Source organism: Arachis hypogaea, chromosome 2 (assembly GCF_003086295.3).
Source record: "Arachis hypogaea cultivar Tifrunner chromosome 2, arahy.Tifrunner.gnm2.J5K5, whole genome shotgun sequence".
Taxonomy (NCBI): Eukaryota; Viridiplantae; Streptophyta; class Magnoliopsida; order Fabales; family Fabaceae; genus Arachis; species Arachis hypogaea.
In genome coordinates this window covers 8,418,046-8,435,664 of record NC_092037.1, presented here as the reverse complement: position 1 = coordinate 8,435,664, position 17,619 = coordinate 8,418,046, and the positions used below count along the sequence as shown (strand labels likewise).

The window sequence follows — 17,619 nt, the reverse complement described above, 5'->3', positions numbered from 1 at the left end:
ATAAAATAAATAATTAAAAATTATTAAATAAAAATTTAGTTAAATCAATTATTTAACCGTTAAAGTTGATTGTAATTAAATTTTTATCATAAATTATTTCTTAGTATGAATTACTACTAATAGGATGCTGAATAGAGATTATTGTCAACCGTTAATGCTACTTGGCATGCTAACTTGGTCTGATAATGGTATATATAAATGATACAAAAAATGGTAATATAAAAATTAATATTTTTATATTTTATTTAATAATAAATCAAAATACATTATAAAAAATTAATTTATTCTTATTTTTTAATTTAAAAAATTAAAAAATAAAATAGCAAAAAAATATAATTATAAAATATTAATAAAAATAAAAAGTAAATTATATTTTTTATTATTAGTGTTTATGTAATTTTTTCTAGAATATAATTATAATAGTATTTATATATTTTTTTAATATTTCTAACTATAATATATCTATTCATATCTTATCTATTAAATATAATTTTATATTTCTATATTTTTGTCTTCATATCTCATATCTATAAATACATGACTTTAAAATATGTTATCTAATTATAATTTTTATATTTCTTGAATCTAGATGTAAACCCCGCTAAAATCGGTAAATAATTAGTCAATAAATTAAATTTTTATTAAGAAAACTAAAAATACAAAACTAATATCAAAATATGATAGAGCTCGTCGAAACGAGAATTTTGATAGCAATCTTGAAAATTTAGCCCAAAATCGGACCGGAAGGATCGAACCGACTGAACCGAGGCCCAAACCAGGCACGTGGGTCTAACCGGACCCAAATATTAAAACAAAACAGCAGCTCTTCTTCTTTCCCATTGCATGCAACGAACAGAAACAAAATTGGGGAAGGGAGGAGGAGCTCTCAACCCTCACAACCTTTGATCCACCATAACTCCTCCGTCCGGGCTCCGATCGCCGCACTGTTTGCCGCCATGCGTCCAGCGTGTCGAGCTCTACCTTTTTATTCGAACAATTTCACTGGTAAGCCTCACATTTACTCCACAAATTTTGGATTGAATTGAGATTTGTTGCAAATAGAAGATGGTTTTAAGAGCTTTTGATTTATATCAACATCAACACAACCCATTATAAGCAAGTCCAAAAGTATGAAATTAATAACCTTAATACCTCATAATTCCAATTTATGTTCATCAACATTTTATTCCAACAACATACAAACTACTCATTAAATGCAAGGGTTAACCACTATAAACGCCCTCGAATTATTCAAACACTTGACAGAAATGCACCGAATTTTACTATCGACAAAAATATCTTTAAATAATTTAAAAACATAACAACAATACCCAACAGTAAATATATATTTTCAAAAAATGTCTTAGAGATTGAATTTTGATGAGATTTTTTACAAGAATAATTAAAAAATGAGATATTATTATTCTTAAAATTTGATAATTTTTTTTCTAAGTATATATTTTTTTGTGATTTTTTAAAAGTATTATTAGTTGTTAATAAAAAAATTACAAAAAAATATATACTCAACGAAAAACTACCAAATTTTAAGGATGTTAATATCTCATTTTTTTAATCATATTTACAAAAAATTGTATTAAAATTCAATCTCTAATATATTTTTTGAGAAATACATATTTAATGTTAGATAATCTTGCAAAAAAACTAACATTAAATATGTATTTCTCAAAAAATACATTAGAGATTGAATTTTGATGCAATTTTTTGCAAGAATAATTAGAAAAATAAGATATTATTACTCTTAAAATTTGGTGATTTTTTGTTAAGTATATATTATTTTGTGATTTTTTTAAAGTATTATTGGTTATTAACAAAAATAATTATAAAAAATTATATACTTAACAAAAAATTACCAATTTTTATGTATAATAATATATTATTTTTATAATCATTCTTGCAAAAAATTGCATCAAAATTCAATCTCTAGGATATTTTTTGAAAATATATATTTACTGTTGGGTATTGTTGTTGTGTTTTTAAATTATTTGAAGGCATTTTTGTCGATAGTAAATTTCGGGTGTATTTTTACCAGCGTTTGAATAATTCAGGGGTGTTTTTTGTGGTTAACCCTAAATGCAATTAACAATTCAACTTATCCAAAGGTTCCTCTAACCTAAGTTTACACAACACCGTAAATATTAAACGTGCAAAACTTAAGCCATACCTTGGCCGACGATCACGTAGTTCACCCAAGGCAGCCTCACAACACAAAATACAGCCCCTCCAAGCTCAATTAAAATAGCTCCAAACCAAGCTTTGATCATCAACAAGCCTACAATTACTCCCAATTCAATTCCAATGCTTATATACCCACTTAATCTACACCTAATACATATACATATTCCAATTTCAGTTTTCTCATTATACATACAAGATTGAGCTAGGGTTAGGGTGCTCTTAGCTTGAGTCCACAAGTCCTGGAAGCTAACTTGAACCTAGAACACAAAAATTGGACAAGATTCACTATAGGTTTTCAATTTCACCAAAGAAAGAGGGATAGAGATTCTGAACCAAATGTGAGGCTTACCAGTGAAATTATTCGGATAGAAAGGTAGAGCTCAACGCGCTGGATGCGTGACCACAAACGGTGCGGCGATCGGAGTCCGGACGGAGGAGTTATGGTGGATCAAAGGTTGTGAGGGTTGAGAGCTCCTCCTCCCTTCCCCAATTCTGTTTCTGTTCATTGCATGCAATGGGAAAGAAGGAGAGCCGCTGTTTTGTTTTAATATTTGGGTCCGGTTGGACCTACGGGCACGGTTTGAGCCCCAATTCAACCGATTCGGCCCTTTGTGGAGAAAGTTATGGATGTTGCAGGTTTAGTGTTTAAATCTGTGTTCAGGATGGCCAAAACAGGTTTGCTGCAAGCTTTTTGGGCATTCTGCCCATTTTTGAAAAACGCCCACCCACGTGTACGCGTGGCACGCGTACGCGTGGCGTGGAATTTTGGCGACGCATGCGCGAGAGGTATGCTACGCGTGTGTGCATATTCACGCGTACGCGTGACTTGACGTACGCTCCACGCTTGCGCGTGGCCTACGCGTACACGTGGATGCTGCCTGCTGCAAAAACCGGTTTTGACTATTTTTAAACCAATTTACCACTTCTAAACCTCCATTTTCTTCCCTTTAAGGCTTAAAGTATGGTTCTAGGTCTAGTAGATAAAAGAAGTTAGGAAAACAAGATAACTTGAGGGTGAAGAAAGTTGTAAATGGTGGCTTTTATGAAGAAAATAAGAATGTTGACGAAGTTTAACGCTAAGGCTTGATATTTGATGATGTATTGATGATAATTGCTATGGCTTATGAATAATGATATCTGAGATACAAGTTTTTCTGGGTAAAAACCGTGGCTCGTCACCACATGTTCCATGTTGAATCTCGATACTCTGTTGACCCTACGTCATAAGGGTGACTGGGCACGTATAAATTCCCGGGTATGGATAGCCCCCATTGAGTGATTATATGATGAATGAATGTGAACTCTATGCATAGACTCTTGGGGATGCGCGACGGGGGACAGTTTAAGGTTTTTGGACTTGTCGGGTTGGCTGGATTACCGACAGATGGATCCCATCAGCCATAAGATAGGCATGCATCATATGCATTTGTTTGTTTTGATTGATATGCACTTCCTGGGTTTGCTTAATTGATATATATCACCTGCTACCTGTTATACTTGCTACTTGTACTATCTGCTCGTTACATATGCGAGAACTTGTTTGGTTGCTTGTTTCTGTTGCATTATGAATGATGGAAGAAATGGAGGAAATGGAAAAACGGTTTAGTGTTAGGTTAGGATGGAACTTGAGTAAGTTAGGTAGATTTAGAACACCTACCTCTGTTTATGGCTTATGTTTAGTACCTAAGTTGGATAACTGAATAACGGAGTTCTAGGATTGCTTATGGCATTCTTAGGACCTTATTTATTATACGCGTGACACTTTTACCATGTTGAAAACCTCCGGTTCTCATTCCATATTGTATTGTTGTTTTTTCGATGCAGGTCGAGAGGCTCCTCGCTAGGCGTCTAGATCTTGGAAAGCGAAGTAGTCCTTGGGTGTATTTTGGTTTTTGTTTGTATATATGTATATGTATATTTAGCTTACTCTCCAAGTAACTTATGTACGCTGCTCCTCTTAGAGGTTAAGGGAGAGATAGGAGTCTTGTTTGGTATTTTGGTGTATTTTGGGGACACTTATATATGTTTATATGTATATATGTATCCTTTGGCCAGCCTTAGCTTCGCAGGTTGAGTCAGGGGCTAATTATGCTGTTTTCTTGGCTTTCCTTTCTTCTTTTGCTTACCGTCATCATGTTCCTATTAGGTTTCTTAGCACGCCAGTAATCCTTTCCGTTGAGCATTGCGCTATTAATTTTCATAATTTTTGTTTACCGTCTTGTTTCAAGACTCCTAGTATATTATCATCCTCTCTATTATGTATATATTTTGCTGTTTAGAGGTCTGTAACACCACACTACCTCTGTTTTACGACTTAAACGTAAAACTCTGTGTAGTAGGATGTTACACTAAATGGATATGACAGTTAAAATCTCCTAGAATTACTATTTTCATCCGACTCAAAAGTTGTAATTAATTAAAAGTCTCAATCCACATTTAGAAAATCATATCAAATAGATACTGCTAAAACATATGTCATTCGACACACTTGTCATGAATATCTGCCTACTATATATTAAATAAAAGTGACAAAGTTAATTATCTATTAATGAAATTTACCATTAAATTAAAACTTCACCGAAAATTGTGTGCTATTAGTCATGAAGTGAGAATTTGTTCTACAAAGATCTAACTACATACACACTTTATTTTCAGTTTCCACTTTTTTTACTCACTTTATTATTGTTATTTTTTGGGCAAAACTCCTTTCTTCATGACTATTCTTGCCAACTAGCAAAATAAAGATAAAGACTACAACGACGTAAATATAAAGCATATTTAAAATATTATTTGGATAAAAAATAAAAGCATATTGATATTGTCAACAAACCATAATTTAAATGACATAATCTTTTTATATTCATCTAAAAATTATAGGTTCGAATCTCACTCCTAATTTAAAAAAATATATATTAATATTGTTTAAAAATATATAAAAAAATTTAAGCAAGTAAAAAAAATTGCTATTAAAAAAATATGTTATAGAGTATTATATTATATTATTATTCATAAGTGATGTTGTAAAAATATAAATAATATACTAAATTCTTGTTATTTAATCTAAATGTTAAAAATTAAAATAATATTTTATTTTATATTAAATTACATTATATTACTTTTTTAAATACTAATGATATTTTTTATTTTTACACCAATTAATAATTTAAATATAGTTTAAATTTATCTTATAATAATCCTTCTTTACCCGTGTAAAGGGAAGAGTAAATTGCTAGTATGAATAGAGAAAGAGTAACACGTTCAAAAAAATATCAATAATAATAAAAGTAATAAAAGTGGTTAAAAACTTTTGTTCTAAAATAAAAAGCATACAATACTTTATTTTTTATATTTGTATCATGAAATATTAAATAATTGCTAACTTGTATGAAATTTAAATAATTAAATAGGACTATAATAAAGAGAATATATAAAATAAAAAATCTTTTTAGATTGAAAACGAAAAAAAAAACTTTAGTTACTTCATTATCAAATTGTCAATTATTGTTTTTAGAATAGGATTTTGATCACGAGTAAATTAACTAATTAAGTACACTTGAATTTTGTTAGGATTGGATAGTTTAGATTTAAAAAGAGAATGTTTAGTTTAGATTTAAAATTTTTTTAATATAAACTAATTTTTATCGGTGTAAAAATGACACAAATAAAGAAAAAAAATGCTAAAATTAAAGTATTATAAAATGATTGAACCAAGATATTTTTATTATATTTACAAAATTAAATTTTACAGTAATTGTGTATCGAAAAAACAGTTAGAAAACAAAAAATGTAACAGAATCAGTTTTGAGCTATAAATGAATTTCATAATGACACTATTTAATATTTATTGATGATTGATTTTTCTCGGTTTAATTTAATTTCTGATCTTATGAAATACTTTTCTTCCCACCGTCAACGAAACCTATAAATAAAGGACCTCATATCATCATATGGTTTCCAATTTTCCTTTACACTATTGTACAAACACTCTGTTACACTCTCTTCTTCGCTGATTCAGTGATTCTAATTGTTATCAGTTTGATTGCACTTTCCGAACTCAATTCTACTCTTAATTCAGGTTTGCTTCTTAGCACGTTACCTTCTTTGGAATTTCTTTATTTTCTTCCTTAGTGTTCATATTGTATTTTACTTAAGTGGTGGTGTTAAGTTGGGTTGATGGAGAAGTGGGTTTTGATGAGGGAATGGATTCGGCAGCTTCTTGTAATTGGATTGTTGTTTTAAGTTTTGGAAGAGATTAATGAGCAATAAAGGGTGTTATTGATGGGAAAACTGTGTTTTATTTCGTAGTATCATGGCTATTATAACAACAACAAAGAGGAGTGAACGGTTCCGTCGTACAACACCACCAACATGCAAGTATTGGCAAGCTGGGAGATGCAACAGAAATCCTTGTCAATTTTCACATAGCTTACCAACCTCGCCGTCCAATGTATACTATAATGCCAATTCGACATATAAGCATTCGAAGATGGCCAGTTCCTCTGCTAAGAAGGCCTTCAAGAAGCCAGAAAATTGTGCACTAAGGGCTGTTGAGTATAGACCAGAAGCTATGTCTGTTGAGAAGCCAACTAAGTGTGAACAAAAGGCTGTTGCAGATGTGGAAGATGTGGCCACTGTTGCTAAGTGTGAACAAAAGGTTGTATTGATTGAAAAGACTGCAGACGTAGAAGATGTGACCACTGTTGCTAAGGCTTCTGTGGGTAAATCACGCAATATTTGCAAAGATTGGATGACTGACAATTGTGTGCATGGTGACTTGTGTCAGAATTTGCATTCATGGTTTTATGGCGATGGGTTTTCTACACTTGCAAAGCTTCATGAACACAACAAGGTATATACATGTCTTGGTTTAATTTGAAAGTTAAGTGAATATTGCAATTGAAATAAGTTATTTAAACTAATATTCAAATTTTGTTGACAGGCAATCACTGGGATTGCACTGCCGGCTGGTTCAAACAAACTTATTTCTGGTAGCACTGACGGCACAGTTCGGGCATGGGACTGCAACACTGGCCGTTGTGTTCACATGATCCATCTTAATTCTCAAGTTACCTCACTCATATCTGAGGGCCCATGGATTTTTGCCGGTGTGAAAAATGCTGTGAAGGCATGGAATATTCAGACGGGTGCAGATGTTACTCTTGATGGACCTAAAGGGCAAGTCCTTTCCTTGAATGTTGGCAATGATATCCTCCTTGCTGGAGCAGAGGTAAATTAAGATTTGTTTATAGTTAGCCAGTTGCTACTGATTAGAATTATGATATTTAAATAATTTATTTAAATTGCAGGATGGTGTTATTTATGCTTGGAGATGCAGCTTTGAGTCTCCTTTCAAAATGGTTGCAACACTAAGTGGTCATAGTAAACCTGTGGTTTCTCTTGCTATTGGATGTCACAAGATGCTTTATTCTGGATCCATGGACCATACCATTAAGGTATTTATTTATTTATTTATATGCTTCATGTAATTTGCACACTATTCCCCTTTAGCTAAGCAATTTCTTACCCTGCTATCTACAGGTTTGGGACCTTGATACATTACAGTGCACAATGACACTTAACGGCCATACCGACGTTGTCACATCACTTATTTGCTGGGACAATTTCTTGTTATCGGCTTCATCTGATTGCACAGTCAATGTTTGGGTGTGCACCGAGGAGGGAACTCTAGAAGTGACATACACTCACACTCACGAAAATGTAAGTTGTTCAACCACTAACGTTTGTTCACAAATATGTCTTTAAACTGATATTTTGATTTTGTTTAAGAAGGAGGTGATTGGTTTGTCCAATTCATTTATTTTATTTTATTTGTTATTATAGGCTGTTCTTGGACTGTATGGGATGACTGATGCAGAGGCCAAACCAATATTGTTCTGCTCGTGCAAAGATAATTCAGTTCGTATGTATGAATTGCCGACGTGAGTGATGATAAATCTTTCATCTACTTGTCTTGCTACTTTTACTGGGCGTGTTTTTTTTTTTAGTGTTGTAGCTACTTACTGTGCCTGCTTCTACAGGTTTCTAGAGAGAGGTCGACTATTTACAAGACAAGAAGTTCGATCCTTTGGGATAGGCCCTGGCGGACTCTTCTTCACTGGAGATGGGACTGGTTTGCTAAATGTGTGGAAATGGTTAGAAGAGCCTAAGGTGCCAACATAGGAAAATACATAAGATCTTGAGTTACATGATGAGTTATTCTAATTATTTTAATGTGGTGACCTTATCTTTATTCTCTGAATGTATGAATTAACTGAGCATACTTGATGTTGGGGTTGGGCATATTGGTTCTTGAGGTACAAGAATTTAGAGAAGTATTATTGATTCTTGAAGCAAAAGAAACAGTAAAATAAAATAAAATAAAAAGTCCAAGGCTTTGAGCATCAATGGTTAGGAGGGTCAAAATTGGCCTAAAAAGCTCAAAAGAGTTGTTCTTCCTAACTATATGCTTGTGGTGTGAAAGTGTCAAGTAATTCTTGAGACTGAACATTTAAAGTCGTGACCCAAAGCTATTAAAGAGTACGCTTAAGGCTCTGAGCACCACTGTCTGGGAATTTGAGCAAAGCTAAATTCGAATCCAAAGGGTTCCCCCAGTTAAGTGCTTGTGGTGTTTATGTATCAGGTGATAATACTTGAAAACAAAACACTTAGAGTCACGGCTAGGCTCAAAGGTGCAAAGCACCAAAAGAAATAAAAGCTATGTTCAAGAATCAAGAAAAACTTAAAAGAAGAGAGTCAATAATATGATCCGGATTCTAGTTCTAAGGGATACCAATATTGCTGAATTTCAAAAGAAAGAGAGATGCCAAAACTATTCAGAAATAGAGATTTAATAGCCCCATTGAGTAATTAGACCTAGCTTCATCTGACAACTCTAACTTCCAATGTATAATGTAACATTCTATGTATTATACAATTATCAATAAGACCATCAATTTTGAAAGTATGCGTGTTGTTTTAAATTTTCATTTAACTTCTGAAATTATAATATCAGTTTCGATTTTTTTTTAAGGAGAAAGAAAGAAAAAAGTGACCAATTGAAAAACTACATTATAATAGGCAACATAATTTTGGACTGTTGGAACTTTTCTGCAGCATTTAGTAGGTTTCTTCGTAGAATCTCAAAGCAGAATGGAAAAACAAGTCTTTGTAAATCTCTCTTTGTACCCGTGTACAGCCTTACTTTTTATAATCATATGATTCAAAAAGTTGTTTATACTTGTAAGCCCTTTCTGTCATAGGATATTTCCAAGAAAATTTGACTCTGAATTGAAAATGCACTCAAGTTTTAAGTTCATCGCTGACAGAATATTTACTGATAGTGATATTAATCTGAAACCGACACAGAACATGAAATGGATGGAAAGACTCTAAAATTTCCGCATCCTAAAATCATTCTTTTAACTTTTTCCTTCAAGAATATTTACCAACATATAGCATTGATATTGTTACCATTACTTGAAACTGTCGATGATAATGAACATTTTCTTTTACATCTTCTTTTACATCGCAATAATACCAATAAAAGATTTTAAATTACTGATATATCTCTCCAGAAAAGGGATTGTATTTCAGCCTAAATTTTGATATATAATTTCTTTGTTACGTAGTATACAACACCACAAAATATGGTATACACATTAAACTTGGAAAATGGAAAGATGTGAATGTGTTATTCTTGCTCATCTGTGTCACACACAAAACTGATATATATTCTATTATTGGATGAAATATGTGATACACATAACACATGACATAAGTCTCATATCCAATCCAATAATAGAAAGTTGTGTGTAAGTGTGTTGACTCCATACAAAGCAAAATGAATACCAAAAACATTTCTCAGCAAAAAATAGAGAGCACTTGCACAGGGTCTTCAGGACTTCTATTTTTCATGAACAAGAGGAGAATACACAGGGTACCACATATTTCTTGCGACGTACTCCACCGTCTCCTCCTGCAACCAGCGTAAACCACATCTGATAAGATAAGGCTTGATAATATAAAATAGGGTATTAAAAGACTAATAGTACAAACTATCAAGTTTTGTTAGAACTTTAACACCTTGCCAAGTTTGGAAAAACATTTTATACAAAATAAGATACTGTGTGACACGAGGTATGTTATCTCTTTTATCACAAACAACTTAATTTGCCATATTTGGATGTAAACTTTAACCGTTAATCTTAGGCAACTCATTCAACATAGATAGTATATGCAAAACTATCATGTATTATGTATTACATATATAAAGGGGATTAAGATTTGGTGTCCAATTTCTGATGCTAAAAGTGGCTCGTGTCCCTAACCTCTAATAACTTCTCTATACACATAATAACTTAAAACTACCCACTACTTAAACATTCTACTACTAATCATATAACTAATTTTCATAATAAAATAATAATATTTAATAATTTAATTTGCAGACTATAACATATCAACTAGTATCATATAAAGCGTGTAAATGAAGATTTCACTTACTTTTGACATCTTTGCAAGTTCCTTGGGCCCTACATCACCATGCCCTTCTGCCAAGTTGTCTTCAACTGCTGCTCGAAGAACAGCAGCACCAACCTCTGCTGTTACATTTCGAATGCTACAGCAACCACAAGTATTGATCAGAGAATGTCAATAATATCAGCTATAAGAACAATCAATCAACAAAGCAAAAACGGAAAATCAAATATACCAAGTGACGAAAATATTACCTATCAATGGATGGATACAAGATTCCTTTTGAGATATCTTCCTCTAACATGTATGAAGCAAGGCTGTGAGAAAGACAGTATTGTTAGTATTTTATTTTAAAAGATTGAATATCATGTCATCATGAATGCAAGAAGATGCCACAAATTATCACGGGTAAAACACAGATATGATCTACAGCATAGAAATATGGTGTTGTTTGATCCATCAAAGAAATGCGAACAGATAAATGTTTGAGCATGTAAAACAAGGAAAATATGCTTAATCGCTTTAGGTTTTAGCAGCTTAGTGAATTCTAAAATGCAACACTATAAATATCAAATAAACAGATTTTGCCAAACTTCCATGAATGCTAATAAAAGTAGTCCACATTAACATGTGCATACCATTCAGCAGCAGCCTGCAACATTCCATCTGTTATTAGCCGAGCACCTGACAAAAGTGATCCTAGACCGATTCTAAAATGGAAAGTTTAAAATAAAAGACTAAATCAATATTTCCAATCATAAGAATGATCATGAAATTTTATAAGACACAAGAAAGCTGAAAGCATGTCCTACCCTGGGAACAGATACATGTTGTTGGCTTGATTTACATGACCCACTTTTCCATTACCTGCATAAAATTTTAATCAGACGTTTCTTCACAGCTAAGGAAAAATGTAAAGTAGACAAGAAGCCTCAACTCAACCAATGAGAGCTAATTACCAAGATCTACATTTTCGAAAGGGCTTCCACTTCCAAATACGATATCTCCTCCGGCATGCTTAAAAGCATCAATAGCAGTGCACTCAGCTGTCCAGGTACACCAATGACAATGTCAAAATTAAAAACAGTCATTACATTAAGAAATTGTGAGAGTTTATTAAGCCTTGTGCAGACAAACCATTCATTGTAGGGTTAGACATGGCAAAGATGGCAGGTTTTGTTGAAACAGATTCTTTCATTGCCTTAAGCACCTGAGCTTAATCACAATTATTAAAATAAGAAATTGCTGAATAACACACACATACAGAACACCAAGCATTCTAACATATCAATAAAAAAAATATTATTAATATAGTTCACTCATGGATAGGACATGATATAAGTGGAATTGTACAAGATAATTACCTCCTCATTGAAAATGCCACCAACCCCAGACAAACCAAGGAGAACATGTGGTCTAACCTTCTTCACCTAAACATCAATATGTTCAACAATCAATTTTGATGTATGAATATGACTATGCGTGACCCTCAAGATCAGCATCACCATAGGTAGATGGTTAAGTTATCTTATACCAAAATAATTGTTTTCAATATCATAACATAACCCTTGACACAAAAGAGTTTTGCTCAATGAATCCTTTAAATTTACCACTTCAATTATACTAGCACCCTCAGTGAGCCCTTCTAGGTCTCTTGGGTTTTTAGCAAATGGAGCTGCAGCTGGATCTAGATTATTCCTATCAGTTGTGACAAGACCCTGCATACAGAAATGGCATTGTCATCAGGATTAATGCAACTAAATACAAATACAAAACAGCAGCATCCAACACTTGATTGCACAAATTTATTTATTTTATAATTCCAGCATTTTATATTAAGTCATATCAAGACAAACAATATGATGGAAAAAGAGAGTAAAAATAATACTAGCATTACAAGAAGATCAATCAAAATCAGAATTGGATATCTTAGTATAGTTACGATCATAAACAGTTATAGTTTCAAGCATTACAACTTAAAGAACTGACAAAGCTAGTAAATATGTGAAAGCATACATCTTTATCAATCAAAAAGAATTGACTTTTGGCAGCTGTTTCACTGCACCCTGCCATCTTTGAAACTGCCTGGATGGCCATTTTCAGAACACCAAGCCCTGCACTGCAAGCCAGGGAAGAAATGTTCTTGACACAAAAGTAGCTAATCTATAATGAATGTGATGAAACAACAAAATGAAATCAGACACCCAATATTAAGGTTGATCATAATAAGTTCTGCAATTACCTTCCAGCTCCAACTACAACTATCTTTTGGTTTACAAAATCAGACAATGGCCGACCTTGGGCTCTTACAGATCCCAATATTCCAGCAAGAGCAACACCAGCAGTGCCCTGAAGGACATGAAGGAAAAAATGAGTTTTGGTAGCTACTTCAATAAAACAGTCCAGTAGATAACAACCTTCAAGATTTTCTTGATTAATAAAGTCTTAAATCATTTTCTCACCTGTATATCATCATTAAACATGCAAAACCTTTTATGATATCGTTCCAAAGTTTCAAAAGCCCACTTCATTTGGAAATCCTCAAACTGAAGAAATTATCACAACCATCTAATTATACAATTGATAACAGCTATGTGCCCAAAAGAATAAAAAGAAAGAAAGAAAGAAAGAAGAAACCTGCACAATGGCCTTAGGCCATCGAGCATGAACAGCTTCCATGAATTCATCCACAATTGATAGATACTCTTCACCTTCCAACCTTGGTTGTCGAAGTCCTAAATCTATCACATGAAAATGACATCAGAACAGTCACCAATACCTTTCACAAGATCAACTAAGATTAATTCACATGCTAGCTTTTGGTATGGTCTTAGCAGTTTCTAAATATAATTGCAAAGTAAGGATAAACTAATTAACAAACGAAAGCTTTAAACAAGAAAACAAAGATCTGGCAGGAAACATTTTACTCACAAAGACGATCTTCAAGTAGCTTTTGATTGTTGGTTCCAACATCTAGCATAACTGGAAGTATCTGCCACATTAAGAAATTCAACATATAACAACTTAGAAAAAATTACTGGTTTTTACCTAGTAGATGATCTTAATGAAGTCAAAACGAAATTAAGATAGTCAAGCCCCTTTGTAAATGACACCTATCACAGAAGGTAATAAAACTGAAATAATTAAAGAAAGCATATTAATAAATTATATGTCCTAAGGTATCTTAGCATGGGTAGTAATCCTATCCACTAGTATACGTTGATAATAATTTTAGTTCCAAGCATGGGCCACCGTGAAACAAAACTGAAGTTAACTCCCACCATCAGCAGATGTGAGCTAGAGAAAAGAGGTAGAAAGCAAATAGATAAACGGAGAAAAGAAAGCATACTCTTTGCGGGCTGATACCAGCAGCAGCAACATAAATGTCAAGTTTTCCTATTGGTATTCCAATGCCCTGAACTCCAAGGTCACCTAAGCCAAGGATTCGACTACCGTCTGTCAAGACAATCATATCTACCTGCAAAAAGGTGTAAGATGACAAGAACCGAACACATTAAATGAATAAATGCAAACAACTTTTGCTACTCAATATACCAAGAAACATCAAGGAAAAGAGTTTTCCCTTTAGTAAACAAAAGAAAAGGATACTGCCATAAACAAGATTAAAGCAATACCTCAGGAGCTGGCCAGTTATAGATCATCGACATCATCTCTCCTTTATCTTTGGCACTAAAATACATTCCACGTGGACGTCTAAATAACCCAGAATAATTTTGGCAAACTAATCCAACTGTAGGAGTATATATTATAGGGGCAAACTCTTTAATATTATCAATAAGCACCTGTAGCGAAATGGAAGAAATCAACATGATAATAATATATACTCTCATGTTAAGAAGAAAACTCCATCATCAACTCACTCTGTAGTACAATGTCTCGTTCCTGTCATGCAGTCTGTTCAAGATTCTCCATTTGGCTAGGGCAACAACTTTATCTGGTTGTCCCTGAGTGTTCTTCTCCAAAGACCGGTATGAATTCACTAAAACAATATATTGCTATCAAATTATTACTGAACAAAAAAGGAAATTTACAAATAAGTAAAAGCTATAATGTAATTTTCAGAAGAAAGGAAAAATGACTGAGAGTAAAACATCCAAAATTCTAAAGACAAAATATGATACAGGTAGGCTTAAACTTACTGAAGCGATCATATTGCTGCTCAAATGAAATGACACGAGGAGGAAGGAGGCCCCTAAGCCCCAATCGGTCCCGTTCAGTCAAAGGAAACCCAGTATCCTGCATTCAAGAATTTGGAAACAGAGTTGGAGAAAAACTTGAGTTTTAGATCCAAAACCGTGATGACATGATGAGAAAAGGTTTCATGAACAATTTGACATGATCCCAAAGTTATGTAAAACATTCTATGAGAAGCTCACATTTTTATTCTAATGTCAAATTGTATGTGTAATACATGAACTCATGTTCAGCATTTAACCAAACTTTAAAACACATAAACACCACTAACAAGTAAAAAGTAGATGACATTAATGATCAAGCAATCACTTTTTCCTCTCTAGTGTGCAGGCTATTTTGAATTGTTTTCTTTTTTGTTTGTTTGGATTTGGTTAAATTTGGGGAAATAAACATTTTACTTTCAAAAGTTTTTAGTGTGTGGCCTATTTTAAGCCAATCCAAAAACAAGCCTCCACTTTCATATAACCACCATATTCAAATCCATTACAAGAGTAGTGTAATTCCACAAAACTACATGTTTGTAGTAACCTACATAGCATTTATTAATTAAAAAAAAAAAACTAAAAATTCTCAGCCATTCAAGTCTTCAGAAAGAAAAACAACCACGAAAACTTCATCAAAATTTTGTGGAACATTTTCAACATGGATCAACCCAATTTCTTTTTTTGAAAATATTGACTTTCAAGCGAACAGCAATTCACAACATTCAACAGAAGCTTTATAAACTATAAATAGACAAACTAAGGATAAAAACTAAACGAAAGTTATTTCCTTTCTGAAAATCTTAAACTAAAACTTCAGATTCCCAAACCAAAACAAAAAAAGTGAGGAAGTTGAAGAAAGAAAAATTGAAGTTTGAACAAAAAAACCAACCTTGTTGAACCAAGGATCGTGGAGGATATCAGCACCGCGCTTGTGAACAATGAAAGGGCCGGGAATCGCCGTCGATAACCGCCGGCTCGATCTGGCAACGGCGGTGGCGGCGACTCGTGCCAGGTTCCACATCGCTGTCGGGAAATTCAACTCAGCTACTATACTACTGAGCTGAACTTTAAGCTCTGTATAAAGTTAAAAATGGTAGCAAGCGTCTAAATTTTCTCAGGAAAATTGAGCTGGTGCGTGAGTTTTGGTTTTACTGGTGAAAAAACAATTTTCCCGAGAAAATGGGAAATTAATTATAATTAATTAATGGAAAAGGATGGGAACTTGGGAAGTGTTGGAGTGGTAACATCAAAGAGTATATATAGATTCAACTTCAAGAATGAGTAATCATTGGCTGATTTTAAATTACATTACAGCAATGAACTTTTTTTTTAGTCAAAGTCTTTGACATTACAACAGACATCTTTGGTTGGTGTTTCTAATTTTTTTTTTATAAACCATAAAAAATACACTCCAATAATTTTGTATTTGTATTCGAATTTTATTATTGATAAAAATATTTTTAAATAATTTAAAATTATAATAAAAGTATTTAATATTAAATATTATTTTCAAAAAATATTTTAAACATTAAATTTTAATGTAATTTTTTATAAATATAATTAAAAAAATAAGATATTTTTATCTTTAAAATTTAGTAATTTTTTGTTAAATATATATTTTTTGTGATTTTTTTAATATATACTTAACGAAAAATCATTGAATTTTAAGAAGAATAATATCTCATTTTTCTAATCATGCTTATAAAAAATCGCATCAAAATTCAATCTCTAAAATATTTTTGAGAAATACATATTTAATATTAAATATTTTTATCGCATTTAAAATTATTTGAGGACATTTTTGTTAATAACAAAATTTGAATGAATTTTTATTAGCGACAAAATTATTCGTATACATTTTTAGTAATTTACTTATTTTTTTATTTTAAGGTTTAATTAACATGTGTTGACCATTAAACACATAATAAATTTATTAGTTATTACTATAGAAAGTTTTGAAATTTTTATTTTAATAAATACACAACAAATGTTTTCTATATATCTTAAACTTTAAGTCTTTTCTAATAAATAAGTTTAACATAAATACATATTAGCTATTCTCTTTATGTTATAATTTTTAAAAAAAATTAAAACAAAATATTTTAAAATTACATCTATACTATTTTTGTAAATTCTTAAGAGTGTAGACAACTTTTTTGAGAGTTAATGTTCAAAATAAATTCAATACACAATCAAAAATTATAATGTATCTTTTTTATCATATTTTTTAAAAAAAGATATTCACTTTACACAAAATTCTATGTATGTGATTATTAGAAGCAGTCAAATGATAAAAGAAATTTGTATACATATACAAATATATACACTTAAATTTTATTATGCAATATAACAAAAATAAATTATATATATATTATTCCCTTAACTGTATAACAAAAAAAAATATAAGGCAAGTTTGTCTAACAAAAATAAAATATCAAAGGCAATACTGAAATTTTACATCACACATTACACATATAATTCATAAAAAAAAAAATATCAATCGATATAATTTATTATTTTTGGTCAGTAATTAATTAGTAATATCTAAAATTACGAGTTAAAAATATGTTATTAGACTATTAGACTAAAGATATTAAATTAATAATTAAAAATATTAACAAAAAATAATAAATTTTGGTGGTCTTTAAACTTTTCTCTATTATTCACTAAATGTAATATAACATATTATCTTAAATGAATTATTTATTCATTAAAAGTATGCATAATATTAAGCTAGAAAATTTTATAT

The 17,619-nt window shown here is 31.7% G+C and overlaps 2 protein-coding genes and 1 long non-coding RNA gene across 3 annotated transcripts; 2 read left to right on the top strand and 1 right to left on the bottom strand.

Moving 5' to 3' along the window:
• The first annotated feature begins 838 nt into the window (after positions 1 to 838).
• Positions 839 to 4,300, top strand: LOC140177805 (uncharacterized). Its single transcript, XR_011869278.1, has 2 exons — positions 839 to 1,005; positions 4,021 to 4,300. It is a non-coding gene; the product is annotated as an uncharacterized lncRNA (long non-coding RNA).
• Positions 4,301 to 6,153: 1,853 nt separating this feature from the next.
• Positions 6,154 to 8,476, top strand: LOC112736388 (zinc finger CCCH domain-containing protein 48-like). The gene is made up of 7 exons (XM_025785827.3): positions 6,154 to 6,271; positions 6,502 to 7,045; positions 7,136 to 7,423; positions 7,503 to 7,649; positions 7,735 to 7,914; positions 8,038 to 8,135; positions 8,235 to 8,476. Exons 2-7 carry the CDS (start codon positions 6,506 to 6,508, stop codon positions 8,374 to 8,376), a joined length of 1,395 nt encoding a protein of 464 aa, XP_025641612.1. The 5' UTR covers positions 6,154 to 6,271; positions 6,502 to 6,505; the 3' UTR covers positions 8,377 to 8,476.
• A 1,307-nt stretch (positions 8,477 to 9,783) lies between these two features.
• On the bottom strand, positions 9,784 to 16,232 carry LOC112736379 (NAD-dependent malic enzyme 2, mitochondrial). Its single transcript, XM_025785815.3, has 19 exons — positions 15,760 to 16,232; positions 14,832 to 14,928; positions 14,553 to 14,671; positions 14,307 to 14,474; positions 14,021 to 14,149; positions 13,603 to 13,663; positions 13,309 to 13,412; positions 13,134 to 13,217; positions 12,914 to 13,020; positions 12,688 to 12,790; positions 12,282 to 12,389; positions 12,036 to 12,101; positions 11,809 to 11,881; positions 11,631 to 11,717; positions 11,484 to 11,538; positions 11,310 to 11,381; positions 10,926 to 10,988; positions 10,699 to 10,813; positions 9,784 to 10,171 (listed from the first exon to the last, which is right to left on the bottom strand). The coding sequence occupies exons 1-19, from the start codon at positions 15,889 to 15,891 to the stop codon at positions 10,100 to 10,102; spliced, it is 1,815 nt and encodes a 604-aa protein (XP_025641600.1). The 5' UTR covers positions 15,892 to 16,232; the 3' UTR covers positions 9,784 to 10,099.
• Positions 16,233 to 17,619: the final 1,387 nt, after the last annotated feature.